Raw genomic sequence first — 19,220 nt, 5'->3', positions numbered from 1 at the left:
TGTACTGAAGCCACATCCATAAAGCCAGTCAGCAGGGAATCTTTCTCTTTGAGTTCCTCTGAAAGTCGTCGGATGTCTTCCATAAGATCAGCAATCTTCTTGTTCGCTTTCTTAAGGAGTGTGCAGTCCTCATGGGGCAGAGTTATCTCGGCTAGCATAGTCACCGGAGCTTTGTTGTGGTCAGTAGCGTTGATTGCGTTTTTACGGTCATCTAGCTTAAAATCCATGTCGGATGACTAAAATCCTTAACACACGTACAACTTAAGTTAAAAACTTAAGTTAAATAAAAAAGATATAAAAAATGTAACGAAAAAGAGTGGATTAAAACTGGATAAAGGTCCGGTTTAAGATGGAGCTTTCGACAGGTAGCTACAGACGCCAACATGATGGCATTTTTCCAGACAGATTGTTGCTGCTGTTTGTCCACATGAGATGACCATTCTACACTATAGTCCTTTGTCATAAATGCAGGTATGTTGCAGTGTGTTGTTCTAAAGAGTGTAGTAGTATTTAAACATAAAGTTGACGCATTTCCTGTTATTTGCCTCCTGTATGTTGTTATGTAACCAAGTTGCATAATTGTTAGCACAAAATGGAAAAATTACTATAAAAAGGTAACAGTGCAGGAAATCTGTATGAACACATTTTCATGTATGTTGTTCTGTTCTCACATTTTAAGAAGGACAAATTGTGTTGTTTTATTTATTTAGTTTACTTATTTATCGAATAGTGAATTTAAATCCTCTATACATATAATGTGTTGTTGTGTCAATGTATTGTACTTTGGATTTGCCACTAGACAGGACATGCAATGTTTGTCCACATGAGATGACAATTCTACACTATTGTCCTTTGTCCTAAATGCAACTGTGGAGTAAATCTGCTGTTACTACAAATCTGACGAGCTCCGAGAGATTCAGTTAGACAGGCGACATACCACAGAGATCATACATGCACATTGCTACCCTAACTATTATATGCTATAGAGGTTATCATGTTGAGGTGATCTCAGAGTACAGTAGGTTTATGGCATTTGGGAGGATATTGCTTGTTTGTGTGCTTTGTCAATAATTTTTTACTCATTTTGTATTTTGAGGTGCCAGGGGAGCTGATTGCAGAATCCGTCCAGATGTGGAGCACCTGTGTCCACCTATACCCGATATAAAAGTCCCAGCTTCCAGCATGTGCACCTTGCTGCTTTGCTTAACCTTTTGTTTTTACTTCTACTACACAATATATGAACATTACTGATTTAAAATTATGACACTAGGTTCCCATCCATAGGTTCTATCATTATAATTACTGTTACAACACATTATTTCTAGTCATACAAAACAACTGTTATATTTGTAACCTTTTAATATTGATGTTTTCATGAATGCAAAATATGATTTTAATTTGTTAAGCTGTTGCTTGTGTATTGGGAATCAGACTAAATGTACTTGGAATAAAATTTCTGCAATCATTCTTCAATGATCAGTTTACTATGTTAACTGGAAATAATGTGATTTAAACTTTTAACAAAATTACAGTAAACAGCTGTAAATTCAAATGTTATGATGGTATTTATAAGTTAACATTTTGCTTATAGTTTTCTAATAAATATAGCAAGTTCTGATACAAATTTCAGGCTTAAATAACTTCCAGTTAATCACGCCCACTTAAAGATTAAGCCCCACCCATTCTGAGCACAGAAAATTTAATTTGTTTAACAGATACAGATAGAGATCTTGCTCACCCCTGCAAATTATACACTGCAGATAAGTCATGTATTGAAATTCCAACCAAAATATAGACACTTCTGTGGTAAACAAGACTAGTGCCACCGGTGGAAAGGGTTCCTGACAACGGCCTTTAGGCCCTTTCAGAAAGGAGGAGATATCTCATGCCGTTTTGAACTTTGACTGCAGCATGCACAGGCGCACCAACAAACTGCCCTGCCCTGTCACAAGTCACTGAAGATAATAGCACAGCGGTGTCGTGGTCTGTCTTCAAAGCCCTTTATAGATGTAAACTGACAAAAATTTGGAGTTTAGAATTTAAAGTTAACTTGCATTTCCAAGTTAAACTAACTTGAAATGTCTTATATTTAGTTATCTGAAATTAAAATGTGAGTTGAAAGGGTATAGAATTGTATGTTTGTTTGACAAGAGAAAGCAAGTTTCCTTGAATGGACAATGTAATATAGATAGTAGTTTTAACTCACAGTATTAAGTTCAAACAATAAATTATCATTAATTAAACAAATTGTCTAACGTAACATCATGCATTGAAACAAAGCTTTTCTTAAAGTTAAGTTTACTCACATTTTTAAGGCAGCAATTGAACTTAAGTTTTTAAGTTGAACCACCTAGATAATTTTTACAGTGTATGAAAGTCTGTGTGTGTGTGTGATTGTCGTAATACTCACACACAATATGCACAACAATATAAATGTATGTGTTTGTGTGTCTGTTTGTGTAGGTGGTTTAGCAGCAGTGATCTACACTGATGCATTTCAGACTTTCATCATGGTCGGGGGAGCCTTTGCACTAATGTTCATAGGTAGGATGCACACCACCCTATTGAAGGATTTTCAGTCCTCTGTGTGGACTTTTAGTTAGAAATTAAAACTACAAATTGGCTTATGATTACCGATATTTAATAATAATAGATACTGTTGAATAAACATTTTCATATCAAATATCTCACAGAAAATAACTATTAATTGATTCTGCCCATTTTTCCTGTGTCACAGTAAAGTGTGTTTGTCTGTTTGTACATTTTCCAGCATTCTCCAAAGTTGGCTGGTATGAGGGCCTTGTGGACCGCTATATGTCAGCTGTTCCCTTGGTGACAGTCCCTAACACCACCTGCCACCTACCTCGTAATGACGCCTTCCACTTGTTTAGAGACCCCTTGTCTAGGGATTTACCGTGGCCCGGCCTGGTGTTTGGACTCACTGTCCTGGCCACATGGGTCTGGTGCACAGATCAGGTGACCTACACTAATACATGCTCTGTATTTGTATAGTGCCTTTCTAATCTTCCGACCACCCAAAGTGCTCAAACAGAAACTAACATTCACACACATTCATACACTGGTGGAACAGCTATCAAGGACAATTCAGGATTAAGTATCTTGCCCATGGACACTTGGGCAACGCCATGCAGACTGGAGGAGCAGACAGCCGCCCCTACATGTGGACTACATGGGGACAGAGAGGCAGGCAATACACAGAGGAAACCACTGCCACCACAACAGGGCCCCCCCCTCAACGGACGCCTCCAGGCGGACCTCCTGTCTTGTCAAGATGGGTCCGTTAGGAGGGATTTGTCGAGTATCTGGCTGGCGGGGATCCAGGATCGCTCCTCCGGGCCGTAACCGGCCCAGTCCACCAGGTACCAGAAGCCCCGACCTCTACGTCGCACGTCCAGGAGGTGACGGGATTAAGGAAGGCTGGAAATCCATAGCACACATGAACGGAGACATACCAGTGGCAGCACTGACCTGGGAGTTGTGTGCGTACTCTATCCAGGGGATGTGGGAGCTCCAGGAGGAGGGTCTACGGTACGCCACACACCTGAGTGCCGCCCCCAGGTCCTGGTTGGCCAGCTCGGTCTGCCCGTTGGTCTGGGATTGATAACCGGAGGAAAGACTGGCAGTGGTACCGAAGGTGCGGCAGAATGCTTTCCAGACCTGAGATGTGAACTGGGGTCCCTGGTCAGAAACAATGTCAAAAGAGATTCCATGGAGGCGAAAGACATGATTGATGATTGATGATCAGTTTACAGAGGGAAACTGCCCATCTGCAGTTTGGGGGCAGTTTTGGCAAGGGGATGAAGTGGGCAGATATAGAAAAGCGGTCAATGATGGTAAGGATGACTGTCTGAGCAGGGGAGTCCAGGGTGATATGGGACCAGGGACGACTGGGGACTGGAAGGGGGCGGAGCAGACCAGCGGGCGGTTTATAGGAAGATTTGGTGTGGGCGCACATCTCGCAGGCCGCCATGAAGGCCCGACAGTCCTTGTCCATAAAGGGCCACCAGAACCGTTGGCGCAGCAGGAAGAGGGTGCGAGACATCCCGGGGTGTCAGCTGAACCTGGAGGCGTGCACCCATTAGAGGACCTGGTTGCGGACACTTGATGGGACATAGAGGCGGTTCTGGGGACCAGTGCTAGGGTCGGGGTTGGTGGGCTGGGCTCAGCGAATGACTGTACACTGTACCAATACGCCGTTGCAAGTTCCCAGAACGCTGGGGAATTTGTCCCGGTGGGAGACCGGAGACTCCTGAGGGGAAAGTGCGGAAGCGATGAGAAACGGGGCGACGTCAGCCGACAGAGAGCATGGCAGAGAATGAGACAAAGACAAAGGTTTCACGTTGCAGGGGTCGGGGAACGCGCACCAAGAGCTGCACCTCTTCAGTCAGGGAACAAAGCGTGTCCGACACAGATCGAATAAACGTACTGGCCGAGCAATGCTCCCTGAGAGGCGACAGCATGATAAATGCTTATTATTAGGGAAAAGGGGCTGAGGGAGTGCTGTTGAGGGAGAGGTGGACGCAGGCCCAGAGGACCGAAGAACAGGTGGAGCAGAGGAGATTGGGCAGGAGTTGATTGCTGGCAGGTGTAGAGGGCAGAGGAGGTGACTGATGAGGTGTAGGTGTGGACTGTCACCTTGGCTCAGGAGCAGAGAGAGAGGGACAGCCCACCCAGCCGGGGGGGTGCTGAGCCAGTTGATTAGTTAGAAGTTAAAAGTTAGCATTTTGGTTTAGTTTCTGTGGGGATGTCATTCTAGATTAATTCGATCCAACTGTGATCTTTGTGCACAGTTAGCAACACAAGATTAAGCCCTGTATCTTTTGTTTGACATTCAGTGTAAGTAGCCTGTTAGTAGCTGATACAGCTAAACGGCTTAGTAATAATTAAATCCCCAATCCCCGCCCAACAAATCATTTTACCAATACTACCTGTACATAATTAACAAAAAACCTACAAATCTTTCAAACCACAAAACATAGTTTCCAGTTGAACACTCCATTTCGTCTTCTTGATAAACTTCTTAGTGTCTATTAAACTTGAACATATTTGCAGTATTACAAGCAAAAAGTAACATCCAGAACCACAAGTAACTAACCACTTTAGCAGTCAAAAACTGTTTACCTTCCAGGCAGAAACACCTGACCAGACAATGATTGGTTTCTATTTTCAATTCAATTCAATTTTATTTATATAGCGCCAAATCGCAACAACAGTTATCTCACAGCGCTTTTCATTAAAGAGCAGGTCTAGACCGAACTCTGTGATGTTATTTACAGAAACACAACAATTCCCACCAAGAGCAGCACTAGGAGACAGAGGCAAGGAAAAACTTTCTTTTAAGAGGCAGAAACCTCGAGCAGAACCATGGCTCAGGGTGGGCGGCCATCTGCCTCGACTGGTTGGGGGTGAGAGAGAGAGAGAGCAAGAGAGAGACAGAGAGGGGAGGGAGGCAGCCTACACAATATACACACAGAAGTATAGACAGTAAAGGTAATATTGCTATAGACTGAATGAATAATGGTACAGACATTTATAGTGTTAATGATAATAATCATAATGTTAAAGATAATAACAATAATAACAATAGGACTAGTAACAATAATTGTAGCAGAGGGTGTCGAACAGGAACACGGGGGCAGCAGATGACTCGCAACCACAGATCCAGACTCCACAGCTCCAGAGCCAGAAAACCTGCAGGAAGTGATAGGAGGAGAGAGGAGAGGGACAAGAAAACACAAGACTACCGGAAAGGGGAGAAGTTGTGTTTGTAACATGCAATAATGGGATGAGGTTGCATACAGAGGGCATAGAAGCATATAAATCAGAGTAGATTGGAGATGATAAGCGTCTGGTAACCCAACACCGACATCAGGTCCCATTCTCGCAATCAAGAGCACAAACGGAGAGAGAGGGAGAGAGAGATAGACTCCCAACTAGGAGGAAGCAGAGGGCATGGCACCAAGTAGTACAAGCAGTCAGCTCTGCTAGCTTTGTCTTCCACTCCTTGTCCAAATGCTTAATATTGAAACAGATCTTCCAATTTAGGGATCTCTCATGCTGGCACAGACTGTTGGTGAAGAAGGGCAGCTGTGATTTAATTTTGATTGTGTGTGATAGTGATATCTCCTGATGGAATTTGATAATTTTGTTGATTATTTATATGTTGCCTATTGCCTTGCCCATGCAATCACTAGGCTGCAAAACATGTGATGTTTGCCAATGGTGTTGATCATGTACATCAGCATGTTGCTTTGATGCAATCAAAATTTGTCTTTCACCTTGCTTTGGTTTAACGTTCCTTGCTGGCTGTTTGCTCTGTGACAATGATGAGCCCTTTTGCTGTGTTGTTTTCCATGGTCATATTTGCCATAGGTTGAGAGTGTTGAAGAGTGCAAGTTTCCTCTTTTGCCTTTCAAAATAAGCAGAGTTGTAACGAAGTACAAATACTATGTTACTGTTACTGTTTTTTTTGACACAGGGTGTGTAGCAAATAACTGCGCTTTATCAGATAAAAGAAGATAAAGGGACCCAAATCCGATTTTTTTGGCCATATGTGAGTCACATCTGATCTTTTTATGACAGTGTGAATGGTCAAGTCCCATGGAATCTGATCTTTTCCAGTTCGGAGTTGGGCCACATTCATATGTGGTCCAAATCTTATACAGATCGGATCTGGGCGGTCAGGTCGGAATTGATGCGACTTTGACATCACTCTAGAGCAGCTGTTGTCACAGTTCTGCTGTAGACGGAGCTACCTTGCTATAATCAGCTCACAAATTCCCTTTCTTCCACCTGAAATCCACCGGACAAGCTCTCCATTGAGTTACGTACATGCTACTTGTGGGTGCGGACACAGTGGGAAGGGAGGGAGAGGGAGAGAATGAGTGATTTGTGGGGCAGTTGCGTTGTACAGCACCAGAAACCGTAACTGAAAAGGACAGAAAGTTGTGAACACGTGTCATAATTTGGGAGACATGTGATCCGTGAGAGGACAATGAAAAACAAGAGCCTCCCGTGAAAATTGTGAGTGTTAACCTCTATGGCTCTGTTTACTTCTGTACGACAGCGTGCTGCATGTGATGTCGTGTTATTCACACTGGAGTCTGATATGGGCCACATTTAAAAATTAATTAAAACAATTCGTCTTGCCACTGCAACTACTACCTTATGTATCTCACTTGTGTTAGTTTCTGCCACTGTGTTTGGATCATTGCATGACGACCCACCAATGTGGTCACATAAGCTATCTTCCTCACTTCTCCCATCTATATAGCCACTGTAGAGCCATATTTTCATAAAAATCATGCTGTTGCAGTCCGTAATCCTTTTGTGAGTAATGATCCGCAGTCATAGCTCTTCCATTTTGTTGGCCAGAGACTGTGTATTGGTTGAGAAAAATGCTTGATAGGCAATAAGGGGTTAGCTTTAGCTTAGCCCTTAGCCCGCCTCTCTTCCCACGTCTTTATTTACGACTCATGCTGCAGCATGCCAGCATTTCTGGCTGGCAGAGCCAGGCTGGTAGCCTCTCATGTCTTGGCAATCTCTGGAATGAGCCAGAAATCCAATGTCCAAAAGTTCTTGTGACTGCATGATGTGTATGCAAACTGCTCTGAGTGAACAGACTTGAAACAAATAGGCAGATAACTACACATTTGCAAGATCCAGAAAGACCTTGCATTGTACATATGGCTCTACATAATTGTAGTATAAATATAAATATATAATGGAATAAGAAGTAAAAAATACGACATGCAAAAGTTCCAACTTAATTTTATAAATGGCACCACAGGGGTATTAACTGCAGATGGTTAATGTGTGGATCATTTTGATGACAAATTACACATGAAAGATGACCGTCAGATCTTCATGTCCAAACATGTGTATTCAATTTCAAAAGCATCATCATCTGCTCTTGGCATTATATTTGACCTGCTCTATTCATATTTGAAACTCTCCACATCCCAGACAGCAATAAGTTTTCTCTGAGAAAAGATTCTTGTGCACTGGGAAGGGCTGCTTGCAGGGTTCATGAAATGTAATTTAAAGTAAAAGTGTATCGCTTATTATTGAAACAGAATATATGGGTAGCAAGGTCTTACCTCTGTACCACATTAAAGTAAAAAATATATTCTGCTGATTATAGAAGTACAAAAGTCTGAAATGCAATAATGATAATAATAAAATGATATTGCTTACAATCACTGACTAGTTTTACATTAGGGGTAGGGTTGGGATTACATTTACATTTACATTTACATTTACTCATTTGGCAGACGCTTTTATCCAAAGCGACTTACATTTGAGGAACAACATACAAGCATCAACAGAGCATCAACTACAGATCTACAACTGACAATACATACTGGTAAGAGCAGCAATAAATACTAGTAAGAGCTCACAGTACATATCACATCAATGGGGTAGATACCTAGGGAAGGAAGTATGGGTGCAATCAAAACAAAAAGTGCAATCAAAACAAGATCATTGTAAGGGGATAGAAGAAGAAGAGCACAGGAAGTGCATGTTAGAGGTTAGGAGTTAGAGGTGTTATAAGAGGAAGTGTTCTCAGAAGAGATGAGTTTTCAAGGGCTTCTTGAATTTAGAGAGGGTCTTGAAAACTCATCTCTTAGGTATTAAATTGTGATGGTTAGGGGTAGGGTCTAAGTAATGCATTTGGTCAGTGACAAAAATGTGTGTGTGTGTGTGTGTGTGTGTGTGTGTGCAGGTTATAGTCCAGAGGTCTCTGTCAGCCAAGTCTTTGTCTCATGCCAAAGCAGGCAGTGTGTTGGGAGGCTACCTCAAACTGCTGCCCATGTTCTTCATTGTCATGCCAGGCATGATCAGCCGAGCACTATTCCCAGGTCAGTCTGTCTTCCTTTGTCTGTTGGATTATCATGTCAAATGTTGAAAGGTTGTGCATATTTGATCATTACCCTTACCCGTTTAGCTGTATTACCAGCCAAAAGATTTTCATTTACCAAAATATACTGGAGCAGTTCTCAGGAGCATGACCACACCTCAATCATGCCAATCCCAGCATGTGTCCTATTGTTATTATTGTTATTATAATAATTATCTTTACGATTGTTACCATTAACACTACTATAAATATCTGTACCATTTTTCATTTAGTCTATAGCAACATCACCTTTACTGTCTGTACCTCTGTGTGTATATTGTGTAGGCTGCCTCCCTCCCCTCTCTCTCTCTCCTTACATCCCTCTCTCTCTCTCTCTTTCTCTCTCTCTCTCTCTTTCACTCTCTTTCTCTCTCTCTTTCTCTCTCTCTCTCTCTCTCACCCCAACCGGTCGAGGCAGATGGCCGCCCACCCTGAGCCATGGTTCTGCTCGAGGTTTCTGCCTCTTAAAGGAAGTTTTTCCTTGCCTCTGTCTCCTAGTGCTTGCTCTTGGTGGGAACTGTTGGGCTTCTGTAAATAGCATCATAAAGTATGGTCTAGACCTGCTCTTTTATGAAAAGCACTGTGATGGCGCACTCCCAGCAGTCCACTTCTAGCAACCACAGCAGTCTGCTTCAGTCGGTGCTTTAGGCACCAGGGTACCAGCACCCCCTGCAGCCCATCTCCAGGCTGGCACTGGGATGTCAGAATCTTCAGCATCTTCAGCACACTAATCTTTACTAGTCCAAGCAACTCATGTCAGTTTGAACCTTCTGCACTAGGATGCTGGCTGTCAGCTTTCCTCCACAGCCTTGCAGCAGCAAGTTCTTTCCGGATTAACTCCAGTCTTACCTCTCAACTCATTCCAGCCAACATCCCCCTCGTCCACATCTAATCCTCCCATTTGTCTTTCGAACTCTTTCACCTCAAAGGGAGAACCTCCACCCATTCCAGAGAGCTTACTCCCACAGAGTTTGAATATGCTTTCTCTCCATTCACAACTTCCCACCTGCTGGCAGGTAATGAACAATTATATGGACATCATTCTGAATATGGATTCAGTGGTTTCTACCGAAACAACATCCTTCGTTGCCTTCAAAAGCCACAGCCCGTCTTCAGCAGTTCGATGAGGATACTCTGGCATATTTGACTTGGCATATGAAATGTGTTAGATTCTTCATTATAGCTAATTATCCGCTATACATTTAATCTTCAGTAGTTCTGTTCAAGCACTTATCATTCTTTTAGCAACTCTCACTTAATCTCACAGTTGTTTTCACACTATTCAGTTTTGCTAGCTATCATACTTTAGCTTAGTATCTAGCGATGGCTTCGTTCTCTCCCTCTCATTCTCCTGTTTTCTGTTGCTCTGTTTCTCAAATGTTTAGTTATTCTCTCTGCCTCTTTCTCTTTTGTGATAATGGTTCATGTAACATTTGTTGTTAGTCATTAGCCAGCTGCCAATAGACAGTGCGGACCAAGTAGCTCCTGTTGGCTGAGTGACTAGCCCTAAGGAATAGCCCTAAGCATAAACCCACGCTTCACCACCGACATAGCCTCTTAATAAAGACAGAATGTATGAACAATCTGTCTTCATTAACAGGTTATCCTTTAAAGTAGCTGTAATTACATCTCTTCTTAAAAAGCAGAGCTCCTCGTTGCACAGCAGGGTTACTTGTGGTTCCTAGAGTCTCCAAAAGTAGACTAGGAGCCAGAGCATTCAGCTATCAAGCTGAATCATCTCCTGTGGAACCAGGTTCCATTTTGGGTTCAGGAGGCAGACACCATCTCTACATTTAAGAGTAGGCTTAAGACTTTCCTCTTTGATAAAGCTTATAGTTTTCTGTCTGTACCGCTACCGCCAATATTTTTATTGTTGTATTTCTGTGTGGATCTTGTGTTGGTCTGCTTCTGCCCCTCCCCTCTCTCCTACCCTAATACCCCTAATTGTCAGTTTCAAGTCATCACCAGCATAGCACACTCAACCCTCTCCTCCCTGTCGTCAGCTATATGCTCATTTCGGGTGACTATAACAGTGCACACCATCAAAGAATATGAACCTAGGAACCTTTTGCAAGCCCTGGTTTCTCATTTATGCCTGTTGTCACTAATTTGCATCATACCTACACATACCTGAATTTATATCTTTTCTATGTTCTGAAGACAAATTAATAATCTTCACTTAATTTAACATCAGCTTGAAAGCAAATGAAAACACAAATAATTTTTTTTATTTTTTGATCGTAAAAAAATTCAGGCGTTAAGGGGTTAAATGCAGAGAACAAATATCCCCTTCCCTTTTGGGGCGACAGTAGCTCAGTCCGTAAGGATTAGGCCATATTCGAGTCCAGCTCGGACCAGAGTTCTGGAGCGTGGAGTGGTAGCTGGAGAGGTGACAGTTCACCTCCTGGGCACTGCGCACCCCAGTGGCAGACCCGTCACTCTGACATCTCTCTGTGTGTTGTTGCATGTGTATGTGTGAGTATTTCAGACCTGTGTGTGTATACTAATAACAATAATAACACCAGAGTGAGAACATTGAATTTCCCCTTGTGGGATTAATAAAGTATGTCTTCTTCTTCTTCTTCTTCTTCTTCTTCTTCTTCTTCTTCTTCTTCTACGTCATATGGCAGGATCTGGCCCTCTGTTGTTTTTTAGGTATGCTTAATGACAATATACAGGTGCTGGTCATATATTAGAATATCATCAAAAAGTTGATTTATTTCAGTAATTCCATTCAAAAAGTGAAACTTGTATAATGTATACATTCATTCCACACAGACTGATATATTTCAAGTGTTCATTCCTTTTAATTTTGATGATTATAACTGACAACTAATGAAAACCCCAAAATCAGTATCTCAGAAAATTAGAATATTGTGAAAAGGATCAATATTGAAGACACCTGGTGCCACACTCTAATTAGCTAATTAACTCAAAACACCTGCAAAGGCCTTTAAATGGTCTCTCAGTCTAGTTCTGTAGGCTACACAATCATGGGGAAGACTGCTGACTTGACAGCTGTCCAAAAGACGACCATTGACACCTTGCACAAGGAGGGCAAGACACAAAAGGTCATTGCTAAAGAGGCTGGCTGTTCATAGAGCTCTCTGTCCAAGCACATTAATAGAGAGGCGAGGGGAAGGAAAAGATGTGGTAGAAAAAAGTGTACAAGCATTAGGAATAACCGCACCCTGGAGAGGATTGTGAAACAAAACCCATTCAAAAATGTGGGGGAGATTCACGAAGAGTGGACTGCAGCTGGAGTCAGTGCTTCAAGAACCACCACGCACAGAGGTATGCAAGACATGGGTTTCAGCTGTCGCATTCCTTGTGTCAAGCCACTCCTTCCTTACTTCCTGCTGCTGACCAACTTTATGGAGATGCAGATTTCATTTTCCAACAGGACTTGGCACCTGCACGCAGTGCCAAAGCTACCAGGACCTGGTTTAAGGACCATGGTATCCCTGTTCTTAATTGGCCAGCAAACTTGCCTGACCTTAACCCTATAGAAAATCTATGGGGTGTTGTGAAGAGGAAGATGCCAGACCCAACAATGCAGAAGAGCAGAAGGCCACTATCAGAGCAACCTGGGTTCTCATAACACCTGACCAGTGCCACAGACTGATGGACTCCATGCCACGCCGCATTGCTGCAGTAATGCAGGCAAATGGAGCCCCAACTAAGTATTGAGTGCTGTACATGCTCATACTTTTCATGTTCATACTTTTCAGTTGGCCAACATTTCTAAAAATCCTTTTTTTGTGTTGTCTTAATATTAGTAGTAATATTCTAATTTTCAGAGATACTGAATTTGGGATTTTCATTAGTTGTCAGTTTTAATCATCACAATTAAATGAAATAAACATTTGAAATATATCAGTCTGTGTGTTATGAATGAATATAATATCTAAGTTTCACTTTTTGAATGGAATTACTGAAATAAATCAACTTGATGATATTCTAATTATATGACCAGCACCTGTAGTGTGTGCGCCATTTCCTGGAAAACGATTTTAAAATGTTGATGATCATCCTGCATTGGGGGGCCTGGATTAATTTAGTGTCCAATGAAAAGCTTTCTTAATTTGTATGACTCTGATGAAAAATAGTGTTTCTGGGATGGGCATCACTGATTACTGAACAAAAGCACAACTTTATTCACTGATTTTACTGAAACTGGATCATATTTGATGGAAAATATTTTCTGGTTTTTCCAGATGTTTCCCGGCTGCTCTGCCTCAACCCTGTGATTTACTGTCTCCCCTGATGGACAGATAGCTTTACTTGTTGGTGTAGCAAGTCAGCTAACTAGCTGCCATTATGTAATTAGCTCAGTTTACCTGCAGCTACAGGTCAAATTAGCTTACTCTGCCTGTACTGGGAGCTCAGAACACTGGAGTGTATGTTTAGGTTTACACCTTTATTCAAGCACTGGAGGTTCGGAATGATTGCGGGGCAACGAAACTGCGCTCAGCAGCCTCCAAGTGAACACGGCATGAACAGGACCAAACACAGTCTCATTAGTTGACTCAGCCCTGAGATGACAAGAGACAAACCGGCAAGAAAACCACCTTCGTACTGCATTCCCAGTGGTCAGACTGGCCTCCGTCGGTCTCGGAGCCTGTGTACGGTCTCAGGCCGTTTTCACTCACTGGGAACTGGAACCAGTCCGCAGACACTGCAACAAATCCCTCCCTAGCTTTGTGTTTTTACAGGAAACATACATGGAAATAGCAAATAGCACTCCGTTTTCTGTTTCATGGAAACTTTCTGCTTAAAGTAATCCCTGTGAGTAATCCCTGTTTTTACAAAATGTACCTGTAATCTGATTACGTCTTTATTTACTGTAATGTAACGGAATACAGTTACTTTATTTTTGTATCCTGATTACATAACACCGTTACATGTAATCTGTTACTCCCCAACCCTGGTCTTGTACAGTATGTACAGATGATATAGGTTGTGTGGCTGAAGCAGAGTGTGTGGAGCTTCAGTTGATTGCTCCAACATTGCTTACCCTTAAGTAGTGGTGGAGCTAATGCCTGTGGGTGAAATGAAGATAAATTCTGGTTGTTGTGTATTTTGAAAGAGAAAAGTGATTGCCCCTTTATATGCCCCTAAGGTTTTACATGTTTTATTCTCTTCTTTGTGGTTGTGTGTGTTTGTAGATGAGGTAGGTTGTGTGGCTCCAGCAGAGTGCCAGAGTGTGTGTGGAGCTTCAGTTGGTTGCTCCAACATCGCCTACCCTAAACTAGTGGTGGAGCTAATGCCTGTGGGTGAGTCACACAGACACACACACACACACACACACACATTTTATTTGATTCCACAATACAGTCACATTTCATCAGGAATCGAAACAGTCCAGCATATTCAAGCTGATCACACTTCATCATGGGTGTACAGTTTTCAAGGGAAAAGAAAGCAATTCTCTTCCTTAAAAACATTAGGGGGGGCGGCGCGGTGGTGCAGTGGTTAGCACTGTCACCTCACAGCAAGAATGTCGTGGGTTCAAACCCTGGTTGCCCCGGCCTTTCTTTGTGGAGTTTGCATGTTCTCCCTGTGTCCACGTGGGTTCTCTCCAGGTGCTCTGGCTTCCTTCATCATCCAAAAGACATGCAGGCTAGGTTAATTGGTGTCTCTAAATTGTCCTTAGGTATGAATGTGAGTGTGAGTGGTTGTCTGTCTATGTGTGGCCCTGCAATGGACTGGCGACCTGTCCGGGGTGTACCCCGCTTTTCGCCCAATGTCAGCTGGGATAGGCTCCAGTCCCCCAGCGACCCTGTACACAGGATAAGCGGTTGACAATGGATGGAAAAACATTAAGGGTGTGGAAAATAATTGATTTTTAGATGCATTGCGATGCGGACTTGAACGATTATGAATCGATTCACAAATGTCAATAATTGATTATCTAGAGGTTAATTGATAACATAATATTGACAGAACAAAAAGGCGGAACTCGGAAATGCGGAAGTGCAGCTCCGGACCGTCTGTGCGGTGCACACAATGGAGACGTGTGGTTCTTCCTGTTTAGCCAATGACAGGCAGTTGTTGATTGAGTGACAGCTGCTACTAAAATTTCACATGATGAATAAAATTAATCAAATAACTCACATTAATAATTTTCATCCGCACACTGTGAAGCACGGTAGCGCTTAGCGAGCGTCCTCTGCTCATTCTTCAAATGACAGCTACGTGACAGGCAGCAGTAGGAGACGGAGAAAACGAGCAGAGCAGAGGAAAACATGAGCGCTACGTTTCAGCCTGGCTGTAAATGTACAGTGTAGGTCACAGTGTGTCCGTTAATTAAAGTCTGTCTGTTGTTTTCCAACTGCTAGAAAGGCAGTTAGTGCTAGCAAATATTTCGTCTTCAGACTGCGGTCTGGAGGCTGAGCAGGATATTTGGCTGCTGTAAAGTTGGTTTGTTGTCATTCATCCACATATCGAGTACACAAATGAACAAATTGCTGTTTCTCAAGGCCCATGGTGCTCAATACAAGATTACAATAATCAACTTACAGGACAAGACACAAACATATTACTACAGTATACGAGACAACATACTCTATACTATAGCTCAACTCTTTGCCATGACACAGGAAGTTGTTGTAACTTCAGTGTATATGCTCACATCTGCACCAAACTGTACATGTAGGATGAGAGTCCCGCCCTGAACACATGTACATGCTGACATTCACCCACAGTCATAGCGCCACCTGCTGGCAACAGGAAGTGACTTTTAACGAAGCAGCCCCCGCCGCACGTTTCACCTACGTGCACGAATTTTCTGTGGTACATGTATCTTGTCCAGACGCACAAAAAAGCCTCTTGGAGCGATGCCCTAAAACCAACAGGAAGTCGGCCATTTTGAATTTTACGTCAAATTTTGGATGATTTACACACTTCGTACTTTAACGAACTCCTCCTAGAGATTTAGTCCAACCGACTTCAAATTTGTGCTGTGCCTTCTAAAGGCATTGAAGATGAAAAGTTGTGCTATCTGTGAGTTTTCGTCAATGGCCGTGTCCGTGGCTTGGCGTCAAAGATCAACTCTTCGCCATGACACAGGAAGTTGTTGTAACTTCAGTGTACATGCTCACATCTGAACCAAACTTTACGTGCTTGATAAATCTCCCACCCCGCAGACATCTACACACTAATACCCATTTATATACATAGCGGCAAGTGCTATGTAGCTCCACATAGGGGACACAGGAAGTGACATATAACATGTACATGCGGCGTCGGAACCGCGTAGCAAATTCACAGCCGCACCGGCAGAACTCCAGAATATGCAACTCGGACGGCTCACACCCGGACGCGCTACAAGTGCGAGGGCCCGCCCAACGCTGCTTGCAGCTTTAATTGTACTTAATTCTCCACCTTTATTTTAGGGTTTACTCACTAGCCTACTTGAATCTGCTCTCTTTGCCTTCAGTTCTAATATTCCCACACAACACACCTGTGCTATAAACACAGCAGCTTGCCCTACCTCTTTCTTTCTCTCTCCCAGTATGTGTCGGCCCTGTTGACTTTTTCAATCTTCAGTGGGCTGTTTTATAAAGTGGATGAAATGAAACAGCACTTGCGATTTCCACCTGTGATAACGTTTTCAGCTACAGGTGTGCAGAGGAGACTTGTTGTTAATAAGGAAGCCTATCGAAACTGAAACCCAGTTAAATCAAAATTCCCGTGCTTGGGAAATATCCACCGTGTCTGCATCTTATGACGTAGGGCTAATACATAGCATCTATTGTGTTTCTCTGCAAAGTGCATAAAGGGGTTGCCAAATAAACTTGGCCGGCCGTTTTGTACCTGATTGGCCCGCCCAAGTAAAGCCTATGTGTTAGAAACACTGATGTTACTATGAATCTGACATGTGCCAGAAATGCTCGATGGCCAATCGGCCCCTGCTCCCTGTGACTGCTGAAATGGAATAGTACTTTGCCAGCTGTTTGGTCTTTTTGTGTGCGCAGTCCATGGACAACCAGCCTGTTTACATGTCATAAACTGCAAAAAAATAGAACAATAACACACACACACACACACACACACACACACACACACACACACACAAAAAACATTGGAATAGCTTTAAAGGTTCAGTGTGTTATATTTCTGAGGATTTATTGACAGAAATGTCTGTGAAGGTTCTCTGTAATCCAGGTCATAGTTATCCAACCAAGGTTGAGGTCAAGGGCAACTGGACTTGGTTGAAGAAAAACTAGAAGATGTTTCGTCCCTCATCCAAGAGACTTCTTCAGTTCTGACTGACTGGTAGGGAAACTCAGCTATTTAACCTCTGTGGGATTGTTAGCTAGGATCGTTGATACTGCTGGTTTGTTAGTGCTCCTGGCTGTGGTAACAACAGTTGTCATGGTCATTAGAACCACCCGTGGCCAAGTCTGAACAACCATCGTTGCTCCACGGTGAAAGGACACAGAGCAGATATAATCTTAGAGAAGGCAACACCAGCTACTGAAAGAGAGAGTGAGACAGATCCATTTCACCATTGAAGCCCTGAACAAGGAATCAGGCAACTTACACCAAAAACTTGAAACACATCCGCCCAGTACAGTACTGGAAAAGGCCATGCATTTCTTCAAGAAAGCACAGTTATCTCAACACAACACGAGCAAGAAAAGACACACCCAAAAATTCCAAAACCTACAGGCAAGAGTCAGCAATGCAAATGCAAACAAAACAGGAGAATTGTCTTGGAGGATAAGGATGACTACCCCACAACATGGGAAACAGATAACAGATGGGTGAAAAACTTGTCAGATAGGGAACTCACCAAACCAGAGTAAGAAGTTTTAGCCAAAGGATTAAACTTTGCCATCACACCACAGCAACTACCTATAGTGGACCTCATCACAGCTACTGAATCGGCCATTAGGAAAAACAAATTAACCGAAACAGAAGCAGAACAGCTCAGGTTAAAGGTATCGGCAGCCCTTTCTAATGCGAAGGCCTCCCTTCCAACCTCACCAATACAAGAAAGAAAAGCCGTATCATCACTGAGCAAGGATCAAAACATCACCATCTTACTTAACTTCAGAAAGAAAACTCCATCACCCGGGTACAGTATTACCATTTGCATCCTGGAGAAGCCAATCCTTGCATATGTGGACTACCCAAAATACACAAAGAAGGAGCCCCACTCAGGCCGATTATCAGCAGCATCAACTCGGTCACCTACAACATTGCCAAACACATATCTACCATCTTAGCCCCTTTGGTTGGTAACACGCCCCACCATATCCAAAACTCCATTGACTTTGTAAACAAAGTTCGAGGACTGAAACTGGACCCAGATGAAACCATGGTGTCCTATAATGTGACCTCTTTGTTCACCTGTGCATCCCCACCATGGAGGCAGTAGAATCCTACTAAAAGACAACACCCTGGACAGCAGAACCAGTGTCAGCCCTGACCAGATCTATAAATTACCCGACCAACACCTATTTCCAGTACAATGGAGGATTCTACAGACAAAAGCATGGCTGTGCCATGGGCTCACCAGCGTCACCCATTGTGGCTAACATCTACATGAAAGATGTGGAGGGAAAGCCCTCAACTCCTTCAAAGGTACAGCACCGAGCCACTGGTACAGATATGTGGATGACACTTGGGTCAAAATTAAAACCCAGGAAGTGCAACTCCGTGGATAGTAACATCAAGTTCACACGAGATGTCCACAACAACAGTATGGCATTCCTGGACTGTGCTGTACACATTGAAGAGGACAGGAGCCTGCAAGTTGGGTTTTACAGGAAACCCACACACACGGACCAATACTTGCTTTTTGATTCCCACCACCCACTGGAACACAAGCTAGGAGTCATCAGAACCCTGCAACATAGAGAGGACCACATACCAACAAATGCAGAAGCCAGAGAGAAGGAACAGAACCACCTGAAGCGGGCACTTACAGCCTGTGGATACCTTAAATGGACCTTTGTGAAAACAGCCAAATCCAGGAAGAAGACCAAGACTACAGGGGATGAGGACAAGAAGGTCAAATGCAAGAATATTGTGATTCCATACGTGTCTGGAGTATCAGAGAAACTCAGGGAGGATTTTCAACAAACGCCACATCTCTGTTTTTTTTAAACCCAAGAACACACTAAGACAGATACTGATACACCCCAAAGACTGCACACCCAAACACAAGAAAAGGAATCTAGTATATGTGATCCAATGCAGTGAGGAATGCACAGAACTGTACATTGGGGAAACTAAACAACCACTACACAAACGCATGGCTCAACACAGAAGGGCCAACTCCTCAGGT

At 43.0% G+C, this 19,220-nt stretch overlaps 1 protein-coding gene across 1 annotated transcript; it reads left to right on the top strand.

Annotated features, from left to right (window-relative positions):
- Nucleotides 1–2,463: 2,463 nt before the first annotated feature.
- Nucleotides 2,464–14,196, top strand: LOC123967307 (sodium/glucose cotransporter 4-like; the record flags this gene model as incomplete). The annotated part of the gene is made up of 4 exons (XM_046043374.1): nt 2,464–2,544; nt 2,771–2,976; nt 8,747–8,882; nt 14,089–14,196. Coding segments are annotated over 4 exons (531 nt in total), but the record flags the coding sequence as incomplete, so codon positions are not given.
- Nucleotides 14,197–19,220: the final 5,024 nt, after the last annotated feature.

Source organism: Micropterus dolomieu, unplaced genomic scaffold, assembly GCF_021292245.1.
Source record: "Micropterus dolomieu isolate WLL.071019.BEF.003 ecotype Adirondacks unplaced genomic scaffold, ASM2129224v1 scaffold_235, whole genome shotgun sequence".
In the NCBI taxonomy this organism is placed as follows: domain Eukaryota; kingdom Metazoa; phylum Chordata; class Actinopteri; order Centrarchiformes; family Centrarchidae; genus Micropterus; species Micropterus dolomieu.
The sequence above is the reverse complement of the archived record's forward strand: the minus strand, read 5'-3'. Positions and strand labels throughout refer to the sequence as shown.